This window comes from Urocitellus parryii, chromosome 11 (genome assembly GCF_045843805.1).
Source record: "Urocitellus parryii isolate mUroPar1 chromosome 11, mUroPar1.hap1, whole genome shotgun sequence".
Taxonomy (NCBI): domain Eukaryota; kingdom Metazoa; phylum Chordata; class Mammalia; order Rodentia; family Sciuridae; genus Urocitellus; species Urocitellus parryii.
The window spans coordinates 48,697,857-48,714,435 of record NC_135541.1 but is presented as its reverse complement, the minus strand read 5'-3'; the positions used below and the strand labels follow the sequence as shown (position 1 = coordinate 48,714,435).

The window sequence follows — 16,579 nt, the reverse complement described above, 5'->3', positions numbered from 1 at the left end:
TGTCAGGGTGGGGGCTCAGACTCCAGTTTTCACAGCTGAATCTAGAAAATGACTTTCTCTCTAAGATAAACCACATAAAGCAGTCTGTTCTGACTATTTCATAATTGCATATGTTTTGACCTAACACTATGCCGTGTTGTTCCTCACTGGAAGAATCTCGTCTGGAATGTCCAGAATGGAGATGTAAGCTGCTTCTTCATTCATCATTTGAGTCTTTCTGCTTCTATATTTTGGTAATTACATGCATAGCATATTCTGCTGCATTGTAAGATCAAACTCAGAGCTCTGGGAATAAATCCAAAGACTGAGCTTTATGGTCTCAGTAACTGATCAGTAGACAACTATCCTCCTTTCTCCAGATACCTCATCTTGTTTAGTTTACCTTAGACTATGTTTCCAGAGACAGATCCTGCCTACCTCACCAAATACCCTGAAGGTCAAATAAGATAACACAGATGAAGGGAATTCATAAACTACAAAGTGTTTCCCAGCACATGTTGCTGTGTTGTTATCCTCTGGTCAGTAATGGAATAAAAGGGAGGAGGACCAAAAAATTTGAGTCAATATCCTTCATACTCCTTTCTGATTGTCTATTCCCTATATCAGCACATTCCAAAGTTCCTTTGAGGTTGACAAAGTAGCTAGGAGTTGATTACATCTAGCTATGAAAGATAAAAAAAAAATACTCTCTAGCAGCTTGTCTTATTCAACTATTGGGGGAAACTGGAAAACAATTGTTCAGACATGTATCAAATATGATAATTTTAAGCATCTTTAGTATTGATCTATTTTTCTATTTATTTATTTTTCTTATATTCTAGACCTTCCTTTAAATAGCATGCCTCAAAAGTTTGGGTTTTCCTACCCTGAAAATTTATATCATGTTTTAAAGAAGGGTCTTTCAATGATAGGTCCAGCATAACGTGATCTGAGTGACTAGTCCTTATTCTATTTTATACAGGGATTTATACTTTAGGTGCCCTAGTAGAAACCATGCAAGTGACTATTCCAAGTCCAGCCCTTTAGTTTTAGTTTTTAAAATATCTTCAGTTTTTATAATATCTTGCAACATGGGGAAATAATTACTTATTATTTTTAACATGGAAAACATAACTTTTATTCACCAGTAGCTATAGACAGAATCCAAATCACTCAAACAGAAAGTGTGGAATTTGATATACAAATATTATATAGAATGTGACTTTATATATAAATCTTATTATATGTTATATTATTAAATATAAATCTTTACTACATAATCACCATGAGAGAACTGAAGTAAAATATCTTCATACAGGACCTGAAAAGCCTTTGATATCTTCTCCTCACACTGAATATTCTATGTACCTCTCTTTTTCCAGTACAAACTCTTGTCAAGGTACATTAACTTAACATCCACAATTCACTTTAGGACTGACTCATTTAGATTTTACCTATTCATAAGACATAAGGTGGACTTTCTTGAGTCTTCATTTTGATATGCATTTGTAAAGGGGGAGGAAAAAACAGCATACCCAAAGACCTTTGTTTTACTCAGGTAATCACTAGAGCACATCATGTTATTTTATTTCAGAGAGGCCAACATTTCACTGAGGGCTTCTTTTTGTCATAGTTCTAAAAATTTACGTGGAACATTTTTATCTAAGCTCTAAGAAATTCTTGGTGTTACCACGAGCAAAATGTGCAAGCTTATTAGGAGAAAGAAATCCATCTCTTTACACTTTCAGCTATTATTAATAATTTTCTAGGTGAGCAAGGGCAGAGCAAACCAGCTGGGGGATGATTGTATGCTACTTTTTGATTTATATTGTGGTTTTTTGGGTTGTTGGTTATGCTCAGTCTAAACATTGCAGTTGATTCTGAAATTTCAAAATTCAGAAAACCATTGTTAATTTTCTGAGATTACCCTGCTAATTTATTCTGATTGGAAGGTCTAGAAGACCTTAACTTTGGCACCTAAGACTTTTGGTTATTTTTGCTTGTGAGTGTGTATAAAATGTGTTTTAATTTATAGAATTCGATTTATTCCTCTTAACAACCATACCAGGAAGGTGGATTACATGACTACTCTCTAGAAGAAGATCCCAGGTCATAGGTTTCTAGTCATGGTCACATGGGGATCATGCAGGGAGCTTATAGAATGTCCATATTTCCAAGCTTTGTGCTCATAATTCTGCAGTTAAGGCCTCTGAACTAGTGCATCAAAAAATTCTTCAGGTAACCTGATGCAGCTAGTCCAAGCTCAGTATTTGGGAAGCTGAAGTCACAGGCCAAGTCTAGAGTCAAGTTTTTTTTTTTTTTTTCTACTACCACAGCTTTGAACTGTTTAGATCTACTTGGACTTCAAAGTCACTCTAGTAGAAAATCCATGAGGCCTGAAATGCAGAGGTCTAATTTCTCAGTTTAGTGGAATCTCTACGTTCCCCTGACAGGAAGAAAATACACAGATATGCTTGGGATATTGCCCCAGAAAGGCGGGATTGCTTATTGAATTTATTATAAGGAAAGGCTTTCTGCATCAGAACAGAAGTTGAACTAAATTAGTATTTTTAAGGCTGCAATCAGCTGCTTATTAGTGGGTCAGGGAATCAACTTACTGGAAGTTGACGAGCATTTTAAAAATGAAATTGAATACAAGAGAGTAAGTAGAAAATAGAGTATCTCTCATATGGGAAAATCGGTACTTTCTGGGTTTTAAAAGCGTTTCACATGTAATTTGTTTATGTATGTTTAACTGTATATCTGGGTCCAATGAAACATGTTTTTATTTTAGTGGGTTGAGCAAAAATTTTGAAACACTGGAATAGGCCATTTGGCTTTCTTCCAATTATATTCTTGCTCTCCTCCCTCTCTCTCTCTCTCTCTCTCTCTCTCTCTCTCTCTCTCTCTCTTTCTCTCTCTCTCTCTCTCTCTCCCCCCATACCCCCCCCAAAAAGAGAAACCCCCCAAATTCTAACAGAAATAGAGGAAAAGGAAAACTGTAGAAATTTCTAAAGAACTATGAAAATTGCTTCAGCAGAATCTTTTTACTTTTTTTGAGCCAAACCAACCTTTGTGTCTTGGAAGGCCAAGAATTCTCTTTGTGTTCATTATGAAGAGTCATTTTCACTAGGAGGATGGGCTTGAGGAACTAAATGGCCAAAATTTTCAAGAATGAATCTTAGGGGGCTAAGTTGTGGCTCAGTGGCAGAGCGCTTGCCTAGCATGTATAGGCACTGGGTTCAATTCTAAGCACCACATAAAATAAATAAATAAATATATAGACAGATATGGATAAATAAATAGGTAAATAAAAGATATTTTTTTAAAAATGAGTCTTGGTTAATAACTTTTTTTAAGAGAGAGAGAGATTTTTAAAATATTTATCTTTTAGTTTTTGGTGGACACAACATCTTTATTTTATTTTTATGTGGTGCTGAGGATGGAACCCAGTGCCCTGCACATGCCAGATAAGTGCACTACCGCTTGAGCCACATCCTCAGCCCCAGGTTAATAACTTTTCACCATGCAAATAGTTGTCTCTAAACACCGTCCCAGGAAGCTAGGTGATGTAGAATGGCACAAGAAAGTCATACTAACTACTGCCTCAAAAAAAAAAAATTAAAAATACCACAGAAATATCAGCAGCATCAGCAATGAATAATAGGGCAGTTCAGTTCAGGAAGTGTTCAGTGACAACTAGTCCCTGTTGCTTGGACTGAGGAAGATAGAGATAAAAGTAGATTGTGAAACTTTCACACTAGACTAGAGTTGTCCTTCTAACATCGTATCCCTACCCTGGCTTGCCAGGGTGGTGGTTGAAGTTGTAGTGTTAAATTTGGTTGAAGCTAATGAGGGAAAGAAGAACTGGGAGGGGGGAGACAGGTACAGGAGAGAGCATGAACAAACGGGGGTGGGGGGCAAGAAATGACATGGTATTCACGGGAGACTGAAGGTACCTCCAAGCACTGGAATGTGAAGAAAACCAGAAAGATGAGATGGCAAAAAAAAAAAAAAAACAAACTTCCAAGATCATGATCAAGTTCTACATCATTTGATACATAGTAGAGACTCTGTCCTGAAGACAGTGAGGACCACTGAAGGGATGGGTATCAACAGGTGTGTTGCTGGATAGAAAACTCTGAGCTGAAGACAAGAGGAAAGAGCTTCACAATGATCCAAGTGAGGGGTGGTGATGCCAGGAAAGCTTGAATGGAGAAGAGAGGATAAAATCAAGAGGAAACCATGAGCTAAAATTGGTAGGACCTTGCCTTGAGCAGAGGCAGATGACAAACTCATGGGTTTCTATTCTAATAGTTAGAATCAATAATGGTACCATGTACCAATTGCTAGGAACACGGGAATACAAGAGAGTAAGTAAGTTCAAGGAGAAGTTAAGTTTATAAGTATATTAACTATGAGATGTCAGAGGCAGGGGCAAGTGGAAATATCCAGTTGGCATTTGGATTGTTGCTCTGAGGTCCAGGGATTAAAAAAAAGGCTCTACATTATATACAACCAGAGAAATGAAAAGCTGTGCTCCATTTGTGTAAAAAATAAAATAATTACAAGAAAAAATGGGATATAAGAAGTGCTTCAACTGTTGGTATCTGAGAGCCAATACAATTACTGCAATGAGTTCATATTAGTCCTCACAACAACCCTAAGAGATAGGCTGCATAACCCCCATTTAAGAAATGGGAAAACTGAGGCCAGGACAGATGATATGACTTGACCAATGTTGTAGTCAGCTTTTCTGCAGCTGTGACTAAAAGACCTGACAAGATCATTTTTTAAGGAGGAAAAGTTTATTTGAGGGCTCCTGGTTTTAAAGGTCTCAGTCCACAGACAACTGGCTCCATTCCTCAGGGTTGGGGGTGAGGCTGAACATCATGGCAGAAGAGTACAGAGGAGGCAAGCAGCTCATAGGATGACCAGAAAGCAGAGAGAGAGAGAGAGAGAGAGAGAGAGAGAGAGAGAGAGAGAGAGACTCCACTTGCTGGATAGAAAACATATAGCTCAAAGGCATGCCCCAAATTACTTTCAGCTAATCCTGTCAGGGGATTAATTCACTGATTTGGTTAAGGTTCTCATAACCCAATCATTTTTCCTCTAAACCTCTTGCATTGTCCCACACATGAGCTTTCGGGGGAGCACCTCACATCTAAAACATAACACCCAAGGTCTCACAGTAAGGAAAAAAAAATACAGCTCTTTCCTCTATGTTCTGCCTTCTCTTGAGAAGACAGCCAGGGAAAGATATGAACTTTGGAGGGTATTAATATTTGAAGGAAACACATAGGAGGAAGAGGTATTTGCTCTGTCACATGGAAACTGGCCATGTTTCTGAAGCCCTACAAAAGGAGAATACTGCAAAGAGAATATTGCAAATATTGTAATAGCACCTGTTCTTAACCTCTGAAATGTCCTTTAGGCAAAGTGCCTTAAGAGGGGAACAGATTTTGAGCAGCTATAATTAAGTTATACAAATAATATAATTGAAAAATTATAATTTAATAAGTTAAGATTAAATAATTATCATGTAGTTCTCACCACTCTCTGAAAAGAAAACCAAAGGTTAGAGGAGTTAAAATGCTCACTGTAAAGTAAAAGGACATGGATGGATGGTCTTTGAGCTTCTGACTCTCAAATGTCTGTGTGGCCTTCCAGGTGAGTCATTCATGAAGGGACTAGCAACCAGTCATGCAGAGAACCTGGGCAAGCTCAAGTTGGCTAGGTTGGTCCATAAGGCCTTTTTTTTTTAAAAAAAAAAATTACTTTTTATAACATTTTGAAAATCTCACACATTTACTCCAACATGCACTTTCCTGCAAGGTCCTAGTATCTATTCAGCCTACTTGTTCCCATCCTCTGCAGTGACAAGCGACATTCATAGTCATCCCCAAGGGAAAGCAGGAACCCTGTTCAAGCCATTCTTCACACTGCCAGTAGAGGGACTTTTTTTTTTTTTTTAAAACAAATTTGCAAATCTGATCAGGTCATGCCCCAGCCCTTTTGTTCTTTCCCTATAAAACCTATTAGATATGGAAAATGACAAACCCCCAAATAGTGTGGCCTGGGGAGGGGGAGTGAGGAAGAAAGCAACACATTGATAACACTGATCCCTTCCCAATACATTCTTTCCCAGTGACAAGATAAGCCCTGGGGAGGAGCTATCCATCAAACCTAGAATGACAGTCTCTAGGAGGAGGCCAAAGCATTGATCTTTCCCAAAATAAATCCTTTCCCAGATACTGACTGCTGACCCCAACCCCTCCATCTGGCTCAGTAAAAGCAGATTCCAGGGACTGACTGCTGAACCCAGACCCTCCATCTGGCCCAGTAAAAACAGATCTCAAATTCCTGAGTGCCCAAACTGACACACTCATTAATTAAGTCACCTCTCAGTGTAACCTATATAAGCACAGACTCCCCCTTTGGCCAATGGCTCAATTTTCCACCAGGAAAGTGGGTCCATCAGAGGTGTGACTCTACTGCTAAATAAAGGCTCTGTTGGTCCTTGAAGTTTGCACCCAACTCAGCCCTTTTGTGCTAACAAAACCCATTCACTTCTATGGCCTTCAGGACCATTGACCATCAAAACCATATGTGCACTGGCTTCTCCTGTTCTGCCCACATCACTCTATAATCCAGTAATTCTCAGCTATGGGCTTCCTCCCTCCCAGCATGCCATTTTGGCCTCTGATTTCTGAGTACATACTTTTTTCTGCACTGAATTCCTTTTCTCAACATATTCACCCAGCAACACTCCTACTCGAGATTCAGGATAAAACTTAATGAGCACCTCTTCTCAAAGGTTGCCTTGGTAGCACTATCTAGAACCCTCTACTCTCTCCCTGTAGCCCTCAGAACTGGTAAATGCCTTATTATTGCCAACCACCACAAGAATGGAATTCTAACTGCACGACTTCTATTTATACAGGGAGTCTTCTGTGCTTGCTCCCCTTTGGGTCTCTATATTCCAACAGAAAGAATGTCAAATAATATGTAGGTCAATAAATATCTGAACAACTGGAAGCTATTCAAATCAAAGAAAGATTCAATCTTAGAGATACCTTTGTGTCTAAATGTGAGTCATTTTAACTCAGCTTTATAATAAATCTTTTTTTAAATTAAATTTCTATAAGCTTATTGAAATAAGCTGGAAAACATAAAGACTGTTTAACATGCTGTTCGGAAGGCTGCATTAAAATGCTATTCAACACAAGCAACGCAGAAACTGGCTGAACCTGGAGAGAACTGTGTTTTAAACCACACATTACGAAAGAGGCCAAAACAGAAAATCCTGTAAAGGTTTTATCAGCATTCAATAGACTCTGGGTTTTAATATCACCTGTCCCTCTAAGTTAAAAAAGATGGTATCAGGGATCATTTTTGCAGGAGCCAGAGGGAAAATCCTTGCTCTCATCAGTGTTAAATTGGAGCTCACCAGGTTGAAAATAGATCCCAAGTGTCCAATTCCCTGAAAGGCTGGATTAGCCATTTAGCTGCAGGAAACCCGAGGAGAGGTTCTCTGCAGGACCTCAGGGTTGTCTTGGTTACAGGAGCCCAAATTGTTTTAATATTATTTTATCGTTTATTCAGACTGAGCACAAACCCTCACTCCACCAGGGCAGACTATATTCCTCACATACCCAGGAGGGGCAACAATGAAATCCACACAAATATTCCTTTGGTAAAATGAGATAGGTGAAATGAAGTTCACCTCTCTCTATTGTCAACTCAAACTTGGAAGGAAGAAGACAAATGAGGATTTGCAGAAAAAGTATGGTGTCCTGGGAGAATCACGCCAGCATTTTGTTTTAGTTTTGCCTCCCTTTGCCATGAAATTTTTAGGCAACTCACAGCCTATACAACCTCAGTCACTCACCAGTGGGGTAGACTTAGACAAGTCCCTAAAACTCAGGTGAATCTCGTTTTCTTTGACCATATCATACCCATCTTATGGAATTTCATAAGGAACACAAGAGATCACATGGATGAAATTATTCCCTAGGACCCCAGGGCAGAGGTTCCAAATTCACTTGAGGTCTAAGTAATATTTTCATAAAACAGAAATATCTAACAGTCTCATTTATTAAGAAGTTAGGTTCAAATAACTTGATGAACATTTAGGTCCTTAACAACCTAGTAGATTTTTTGAAAATAAAATGCTACATGTAATTTGAAAAAAAAAAAAAAAAAGAACAGTCACAATTTGATGGTACGACCAGCTCCCACCTCCTTCAGTCCCTCTTCCACATTGATTTTCATGGTCTACTTGCGTCCATCACAGTAACCATTTAAAACTCAGCTTTGCAAAGATCTGAGCTCATTTAGAGGAATGCATCATGGTCTAAGGTTGGAAGTGTGAACTGCCTTAAGCTCATTCCTCTAAACCTGGTTCACAGTGTGAACCTTGTGATCCTAGAATACAACAGGTATTCAGAAGGATGGGCGCTAGAAGAGTTCTGTCTTGCAGGCAAACCATTCTATGATTTGCTAGTTTTTATGGCTTTTCTTACACTACTCTGCATGTGTTTGTTGATAAAATAAATTTAAATCACCTGTTCTTCTCTTTCTCATAGATTAAAAGTTATCTTAAAACAAGTCACTGATGTCAGCATTTAGATATTGACAAGCTTTGACACTTATAGTTGCCAGTAAGTATTAATTATTGCAAAAAAGGGACAAATAGTTTTAAAAATAAACACTTGCCCAAGAGAACTTACTTTCCGCCATGTTGACCTGTTGTTTACTTTTTCTTCTTGATTTATAAAGGAATTTAAAAATCTGTTCACAGTTTACCAGCTGCATATGGTGCTGCATTTTTTAATGTTGTATTTCAAATGCAAAAACACTCCCATTGGGGAGTATTTATTTATGAAAGATAAAAGCACTTCAGCAAGCATGTGAATCAAGCTCGATGAGGTGAAACTGGGGGAGGAAACAATGTGAATGCATAAAACTGTTTTTATTTGGCTTATACAGGGGATAGAGTACACTGCAAAATCTCACATTCTGAGAAGGAGAAATAGCACATATATGGAGACTGCAACTTGTGTCAATGGCAACTCACTGTCACTGGCTACCTGCAGTGTATGTTAAGAAGGATTCTGAGGAAACATCCAGACTCTTCAGAAAATAAAGTGTCATGATCAACAAATGACATCAATCACAGGCTGCGTGCTGACTGGCAGCACTGGCCCCGTGTTTGCCATCTCTGGCTGAACTATATAGTACTCTAGAATACTCCTGGCTTTTCCTTTCTTTCCTTCTTTTCTTTCCTTTCTCTCTCTCTCTCTCTCTCTCTCTCTCTCTCTCTCTCTCTCTTCTTGGTACTAGGGATTGAACCCAGGGGCACTTAACCACTGAGCTAGCCCCCATTTTATATTTTATTTAGAAACAGAGTTTCACTGAGTCGATTAAGGCCTCACTAAGTTGCTTTGAACTTGCAATCCTCCTGCCTCAGCCTCCCAAGCCTCTAGGATTACAGGCATGCACCACCTGCTTTTCTGTTTTTATGGGGAAAAACATCTTAACTCATTTTCGCTTACTTATTATACTGTGTCATATTAAAAATAGAAAATGAGACTATAAACCAATATTCTTTAAAATATTAAATAAGATTCTCAGGCTGATGAGATGTTGGGTAAAGAGCTTCTGCTCTAACATGGGTGACTCAGGTTAGATGTCCTTGGGAACATTCCCCAAAGTGGAAATATTAGGAAATTTTAAGAACACAGCCATTTTTTTAAATCATTAACTAAAAGTCAGACTTTATTCAGACTTCCAGAGTTTTTATGTAATGTCCTTTTTGTGTTACATTATAGCATACAGGATACTACATAACTCATTTTGTCTCCTTAGGCTCCTTTATTTTGACAATTTCTTATACTCATTTTGTTTTTGTTTTTTTTTTTGAATTTTAAAAATTCTAATTTGTTATATATGAAAGTAGAATGCATTACAATTCATATTACACATATAGAGCATAATTTTTCATATCTCTGGTTGTATACAAAGTATATTCACACCAAATCGTGTCTTCATACATGTACTTAGGGTAATGATGTCCATCTCATTCCATTATCTTTTCTATCCCCATGTCCCTCCCACCTCTTTGCCCTATCTAGAGTTCATCTAATCCTCTCATGCTCCCCCTCCCAATCCTACTATGAATCAGCCTCCTTATATCAGAGAAAACATTTGGCGTTTGTTTTTTGGGGGATTGGCTTACTTCATTTAGTATTATATTCTCCAGCTCTATCCATTTACCTGCAAATGCCATGATTTTATTCTCTTTTATTGCCGAGTAATGTTCCATTGTGTATATATACCCCATTTTCTTTATCCATTCATCCATTGAAGGGCATCTAGGTTGCTTCCAACTTAGATGTTTAGATATTGTGAATTGTGCAGCTATAAACATTGATGTGGCTGTGTCCCTGTAGAACACAACCATTTTAAGCTTGAAAACACTGGTGCTACATTCTCTTCTACAAAATTCCGAAGGAATAATCCCCTTTATTTAACACTTAATTGCTATGATAAAATAGTTGCAATTCTCAAAATGCCCATTATAGATGTTTTTAAATCTTTTGAGATAATTATAGATTCATGTGCAGTTGTAAGAAATAATAGAGACCCCCACATGCCCTTCACTTAGTTTCCCATTTCAATGGTAACCTCTTCTATAACTGCAGTGCAGTATCATCACCAGAAACTGACATTGATACAATCCACCGATCTATTCAGATATCACCAGTTCTACATTCAGGAGTGTTTGTATTCTTTAAATGCAGTTTTATAACCCATGAAGATTCTCATGAATACCAGCACAGTCAAGATGCAGAATATTTCTGTTAGAAGAACCCCTCGTGCCACTCTTCAACAGCCTAACCACCTACCTCTTCCCCTTTTCCTGACCCCGGGAGCCACTCATCTCTTTTTTCATCTTTATAATTTTGTCATTTCAAGAATATTATATAAATGGAATCAAAAGCTGTATGACCTTTTGAACCTGGCCTTTTCAGCACAGCTCCACTTCTTTGAGCTCCTCCATCCAGTGTTTTGGGTCTGTAGCTGGCTCTTCCATCACTGAACACTGTTCCCTGTGATGGTTGGTGTAACCAGCCATCCTTCTTGTAAATTGTCTGAAGTAGTTAAGGAAACCAGTGAATGGAAATGCCCAAAGGACCAGCCCCTTTAAACTTACTATGGAGATCGCTATATATCTTTATTCTCTCCTATTTTGTGAAGTTGTGGAAGGTCTGGAAGTTGACCTAAAAATCCCTTACCATGGTGAATAGAAATGGCACACAATGATGAGAAATGAGGTATATCATGTCCCATTCAAAAGAAGGTATTGGTGACTTCATTCTGGTCGATTCCCAGGTCAGTAAATGTATTTCACTTCCAGTAAAAAATTATGGGTGAGTAGTAGTGGCTTTACGGAGGGCAGGGATAGAGGGTGACTGCAGGTGCAGCAGCAACAGATCGTAGTAGATTCTCACTGTCCTCCACAGGTGCTGGTGGAAACAGTGCCACATCTGTGCCAGGTGTTTGTCAGCAGTGGTGTTGAGACATCAACTGGAAGGTCAGTGTCTAGCACTAAGTGTGTTAAGTGTGTCTGAACAATATTTAGATAAAAACACCTGATCAGGGCGTCTTTAGCACTGTTCAGGCAAGAAGCTTCCAGTAGCAAAAAGGACGCCTCTGGCAAATTCTCCTTCATTGCAATCTCCTGAAGACCTTTTATTCAGAATCTAGACCTAAAATATCCCAGGTTGAGAGAAAAAAATCACTGTGCAAAGGAACTAGAAGTTTTCCCTTTTTCCCTAATATTTGAATGTTTAGTAAGTAATAAGCAGGGTGCTAATGCATTTTACAAACATTACTTTATGAATTCTCACCCAGCCCTGGGATGTTGCTTCCTATTAACATCCCCATTTATGGATGAGGACTGAGGTGTGAAGAAATTCAGAAGCCCACACAAGCTAGGAAAGAAAAGCCTTTGTCTGTCTCCATTGTTTTTCTTGCCTCCTGATCTCTACTTTCTTATTGTATGTTAAAAAAGTGGAGGAGGCTAGGGCTGGGGTTGTGGCTCAGTGGTAGAATGCTAGCCTAGCATGTGTGAGGCACTGGATTTGATTCTCAGCACCACGAATAAATAAATAAATAAAGGTTTATCAACAACTGAAAAAAAAAAGGTGGAGGAAGCTGAGGCAGGAGGATTGCAAATTCAAAGTCAGTCTAAGCAATTTAGCGAGACCCTAAGAAACTTAGGGAGGCCCTGTCTTAAATAAAATATGATTAAGCACTGCTGGGTTCAATCCCCAGTACCCCCACTCCCCCCACAAAAGTGGAGTTATGCTTTATATAAGAATCTCTAGTGAGTCTGGGTTGTCTGGTCACATCACAATGATAGAACTGCTGAAAAGAAGTAGATGTAATTTGTAAGCATCTATAGGGTGAGAAAGTATATTCATGATAACAGCAACAGGTCTAATAAATTGGAACAAGTTTTCCAAGGAGGCCCACAAGGGAGTGGAAAGAAATAGTTTTGAGGATGAAGGGTTAGGAGATGTAGAGATGTAAAATCCTACATTTTAGAAAAAATACTGTATCCATCTTTTTCTTTCACATAGCACTTTAATTCCTTTTAGACCATCCCATGAATAATCTCTGTTCTTGTTTCTATATTTAATAGCTATAATTTTATCAATTTATACTCACATTACACTTTATATCTTCAAGTTGTGAAGAATGATAAACACACTCTAAATAGGCAACCGTGGGTACAAGACCTCACTTCTCATAATGTTACCAGGAAGCTTGAATGTTTATCAAATATTTATTATATTAAGAGTATTTATTTATTAGATAAATATTCTTTAAAATATGTTGATGTCTCTCAAATTTAAACAGAAGAAAAGGAAACCAAAATACATAAGAAATTAAGACAAAGTCATTTCAAGTTGTCTAGCAAATGAGGACCAGCATTGCGTGTCTGCTAAATGACTAGAAATGGCCCTTACAAGGGAACCATGTTCCTGACCAGCCACATGTCTTGGTAAATGCTATGTGCCAATGGACACAATCTACCCATGGGAAAAGTGAATAGCACAGTGCACAAACAGGACCTCTCATGCAGTAAAAAATAGTGCAGCCACTTTGGAAAAACTTTTGTCAGTTCCTTGTAGAACCAAACATGCTTTCACCATTCGATCCAGCAATTGTGATCCTGGGCATTTACCTACATAAGTTGAAAACCACATGCATATACCACTGACACATGGATGTTATAGCAGCTTTGTTCATAATTGCCTAAACTTGGAAGCAACCATAATGTCCTTTGTAGGTGAATGAATAAATAAACTAGTACATCCAGACATGAAACTTTTTTCAGTTCTAAGAATAAATGAGCTATCAAGCCATGAAAAGACATGGAAGAAATTTCAGTGTATATTACTAAGTAAAAGAACACAATCTGAAAAGGTTCTATACTGCATGATTACAATTGTTTGAGAATTTGGGAGAGGCAAAACTATAGACAATATGAATATCAATGGTTTCTAGGGACAAGGAGCAAGGAATCATGAATAGGCATAGTGTATATTTTTACAGTAGTAAACCTACTCTGTGTTCTTCTGTGATGGTGGATAAATGTCATGTATATATTTGTCAAAACCCACAGAAAATACAACACCAAAAAATGAACACTACAGACTCTAGGAGGTAATGATGTGTCAGGGTAGGTTCACCAGTGGTAAAAAAATGTACCATTCTGGTTCAGGATTTTGATAATGGGAGAGGTTATATGTGTAGGCTGGGGCAAGAGGCATATGAGAAATCTCTGTCCTTTTTGCTCAATTTTGCTATGAACTAAAAAACTGGTTTAATAAAATAAAATCTATTAATAACAAAAACAAAAATCCATCAGAGAGGGGAAAAAAAGAATGAACAGAGTAGGAAAAGAAGATACCCTATAAAAACAAGGGTCAGAGCTGGGCACAGAGCACATGCCTCAGGAGGCTGATACAGGAGGATCGTAAGTTCAAAGCCAGCCTCAGCAACAGCAAGGCACTAAGCAACTCAGTGAGACCTGTCTCTAAATAAATTACAAAACAGAGGGCTGGGTATGTGGCTCAGTGGTCGAGTGTCCCTGAATTCAATCCCTGGTACCCCACTCCTCCCAAAAATAAAGAAAACAGGGGTCAGAAAGATTTATCACCTGAGGAAATAATCATTTTAACAGTTTTGTGTTGAACTTAAGAATCAGATTTTTTTGTCTAAATGAGGCATAATTATCTGAAAAAAAAAAAACCTTTTATTAACAATTGGATCCAGATTCATTGAAAAGAGTTATCTGGCATTGTTGGGAAAAGATTTGATCAGCTATTTCTGGCCTTTGGTTCCAAATCCATAATGTGGAAGAAGGCTGTGGTTAGAGGGTAAGTCAGAGAACTCTTTTCCCTCCAGAAATAATGTTGAATCCATCAGAAACTTAGAGAAAGGTGAACACATAAGATTTCAATTTTACTATGAATGCATGATATAAAAATGTCTCCATTCCCCTAAAAATATTTTATAACAAATTTTACTTCTCTCACTAATATAGAAGCTGTGATAAGAATGGAGTTTTTGTTGGGTTAGTTTGAAAGGAGGACAAGTAGGTCACCGTCATCTGTGCTACAGAAATAGAATATATCCCTCATTTTAAGAAATTCTGGTAGAACACCATAAAACCAATAACAAATAAAAATAATTTCCTAACATGTCCTCCAATATTTTGGTGACTTACTATAGGACTGTCAATGGATGTGAGCAGATTCTAGTTGTTCCTAGAAACTTATAAGGAGCATAGATTTGATTCTGTTTTCAAACACGTCAGGATTACCCAGTAAGTCTTCTATACATTTTCTTGGGACATCAAAAATTAGAAAATTTAATGAATGACATTTTTCAAAAAAAAGTATGGGGCTGGGGATGTGGCTCAAGCGGTAGTGCGCTCGCTTGGCATTTGCGGGGCGCTGGGTTCGATCCTCAGCACCACATAAAAATAAAATAAAGATGTAGTGTCCACCAAAAACTAAAAATAAAAAAAATTCTCTCTCTCTCTCTCTCTCTCTCTCTCTCTTAAAAAAAAAAAAAGTATGGAAAAATTTGAAATTTGCTAGACTTGCTTTTCCTTATTTGACCCAAGGATGTCATTTCTATTTTGAATTAGATATGGTGGTGGTAGAGAATGCCAAAATCTTTTCTCTACTGAGGCTCCTTTGAGATCCTGTCCTGAAGTAATTTAAAATCCTGAGGAGGCAACACTTACACACAGGAAATAACAAAAGCATCTTATCATCTTGGGGCCCCGATTGCTTCCCGTTTATATGTAAAAGAAATTTTACAAAAGTTACTGGATAATGACTTTAGAGTTTTAAAAAGGAGGTGAGACTAAGTTCAAAAGTATTGAGTAGGACTTTGATCTTCAGAAGTAGAATTGGAGATTTTATAGCCATGGAAGGTTTAAAGAGCCAGACATTTCCATCATATCTGAAGAGAATTCATGAAATGAGTACTTACCGATAACATTGTCAAACACCCTTTTTGTGGAGCTGTAGGGGCTGGGGTCCATTAGGCAGAAAGGGACAGGCATCAGGACAGTGTTTGTCATGGTGACTGGGTTTTCACCACAGGCATCTGCTAGAAGCCAGATGTTGAGGAGACATAAAGTCCCTTCACAAATGCAGGAGCCACTGGGAAAACCAATCTCAGTGGAATTTATGGCCCAGAAAGATCAACAGTTTGAATCTGCTTTACAGACTCTTGCCCTTCTCAGATACAGTGTTTAGGGAACTTGTTTGTTTTGAAAAAAAAGAAGAGAAATTGGGGTTAAGTACAGAGGGAATTTTTGTACCCGAATGATTTAAGAAAACAAAGTCTAAAATAGGCAGTTCTTAGCCTCTTCAGCAAACATTAAATTAATTCATTCTGTTTCCTTCTAGTCCTGAGAAATCCCTGAACCCTTCACCTTCTCTTTACTCTAAACTCTGTTTAAAAAAAAAAAAAAGGAGTTACTATGTAGGTATGAGAAATCTCAATGAAGAAAATTAATGCTGACATCATTAACAAAACTTAAAATATAATTTAATAGTAGTTAAAGCAAGCCTGTGTTTTCTGTTAGAAAAAATTAAGAAAAAAAAAGAAAGAAGAAGAAATTCTGCTTCTGTTTCTTATTAGCTAGAAGCTTTCTTTCTTTCTTTTTTTTATGTCACATTTCTACCGAAATTTACAAAGTTACATAACCAGGGCAGCAGCATGTTCCCCTCACTTAAAAATGCATAGAACTAGTAATAACAAAAAAGTTCCATCAAAGAAAATACTCAACTAAGAATCTATTTTAATAGTATGCAAAGACTCAGACCCAAACTAAAAGTGAAATCAAGAGGGCAGTAAGAATGAGGCATCGTGAGGCTTAATCTGTATTGTTAGTGGCAGTTGAGGTTTTCTAGATCACAGACCATGTAAAATGGAAAAACAAAACAAAACAAAACAACAAACAAACACAAAAACCAGAAAGACTAACTAGAATGAGTGAAAA

General features: G+C 37.7%; 1 protein-coding gene across 1 annotated transcript in view; it reads right to left on the bottom strand.

Annotated features, from left to right (window-relative positions):
- The window catches only part of Sgip1 (SH3GL interacting endocytic adaptor 1), a 141,413-nt gene extending 125,761 nt beyond the window's left edge, over positions 1-15,652 (bottom strand). Inside the window, exon 1 of the mRNA XM_077791551.1 lies at positions 15,562-15,652. Within this exon, the coding sequence (XP_077647677.1) occupies positions 15,562-15,652 (91 nt within the window). The remainder of the gene's footprint in view (positions 1-15,561) is intronic.
- Between the last annotated feature and the right edge of the window lie 927 nt (positions 15,653-16,579).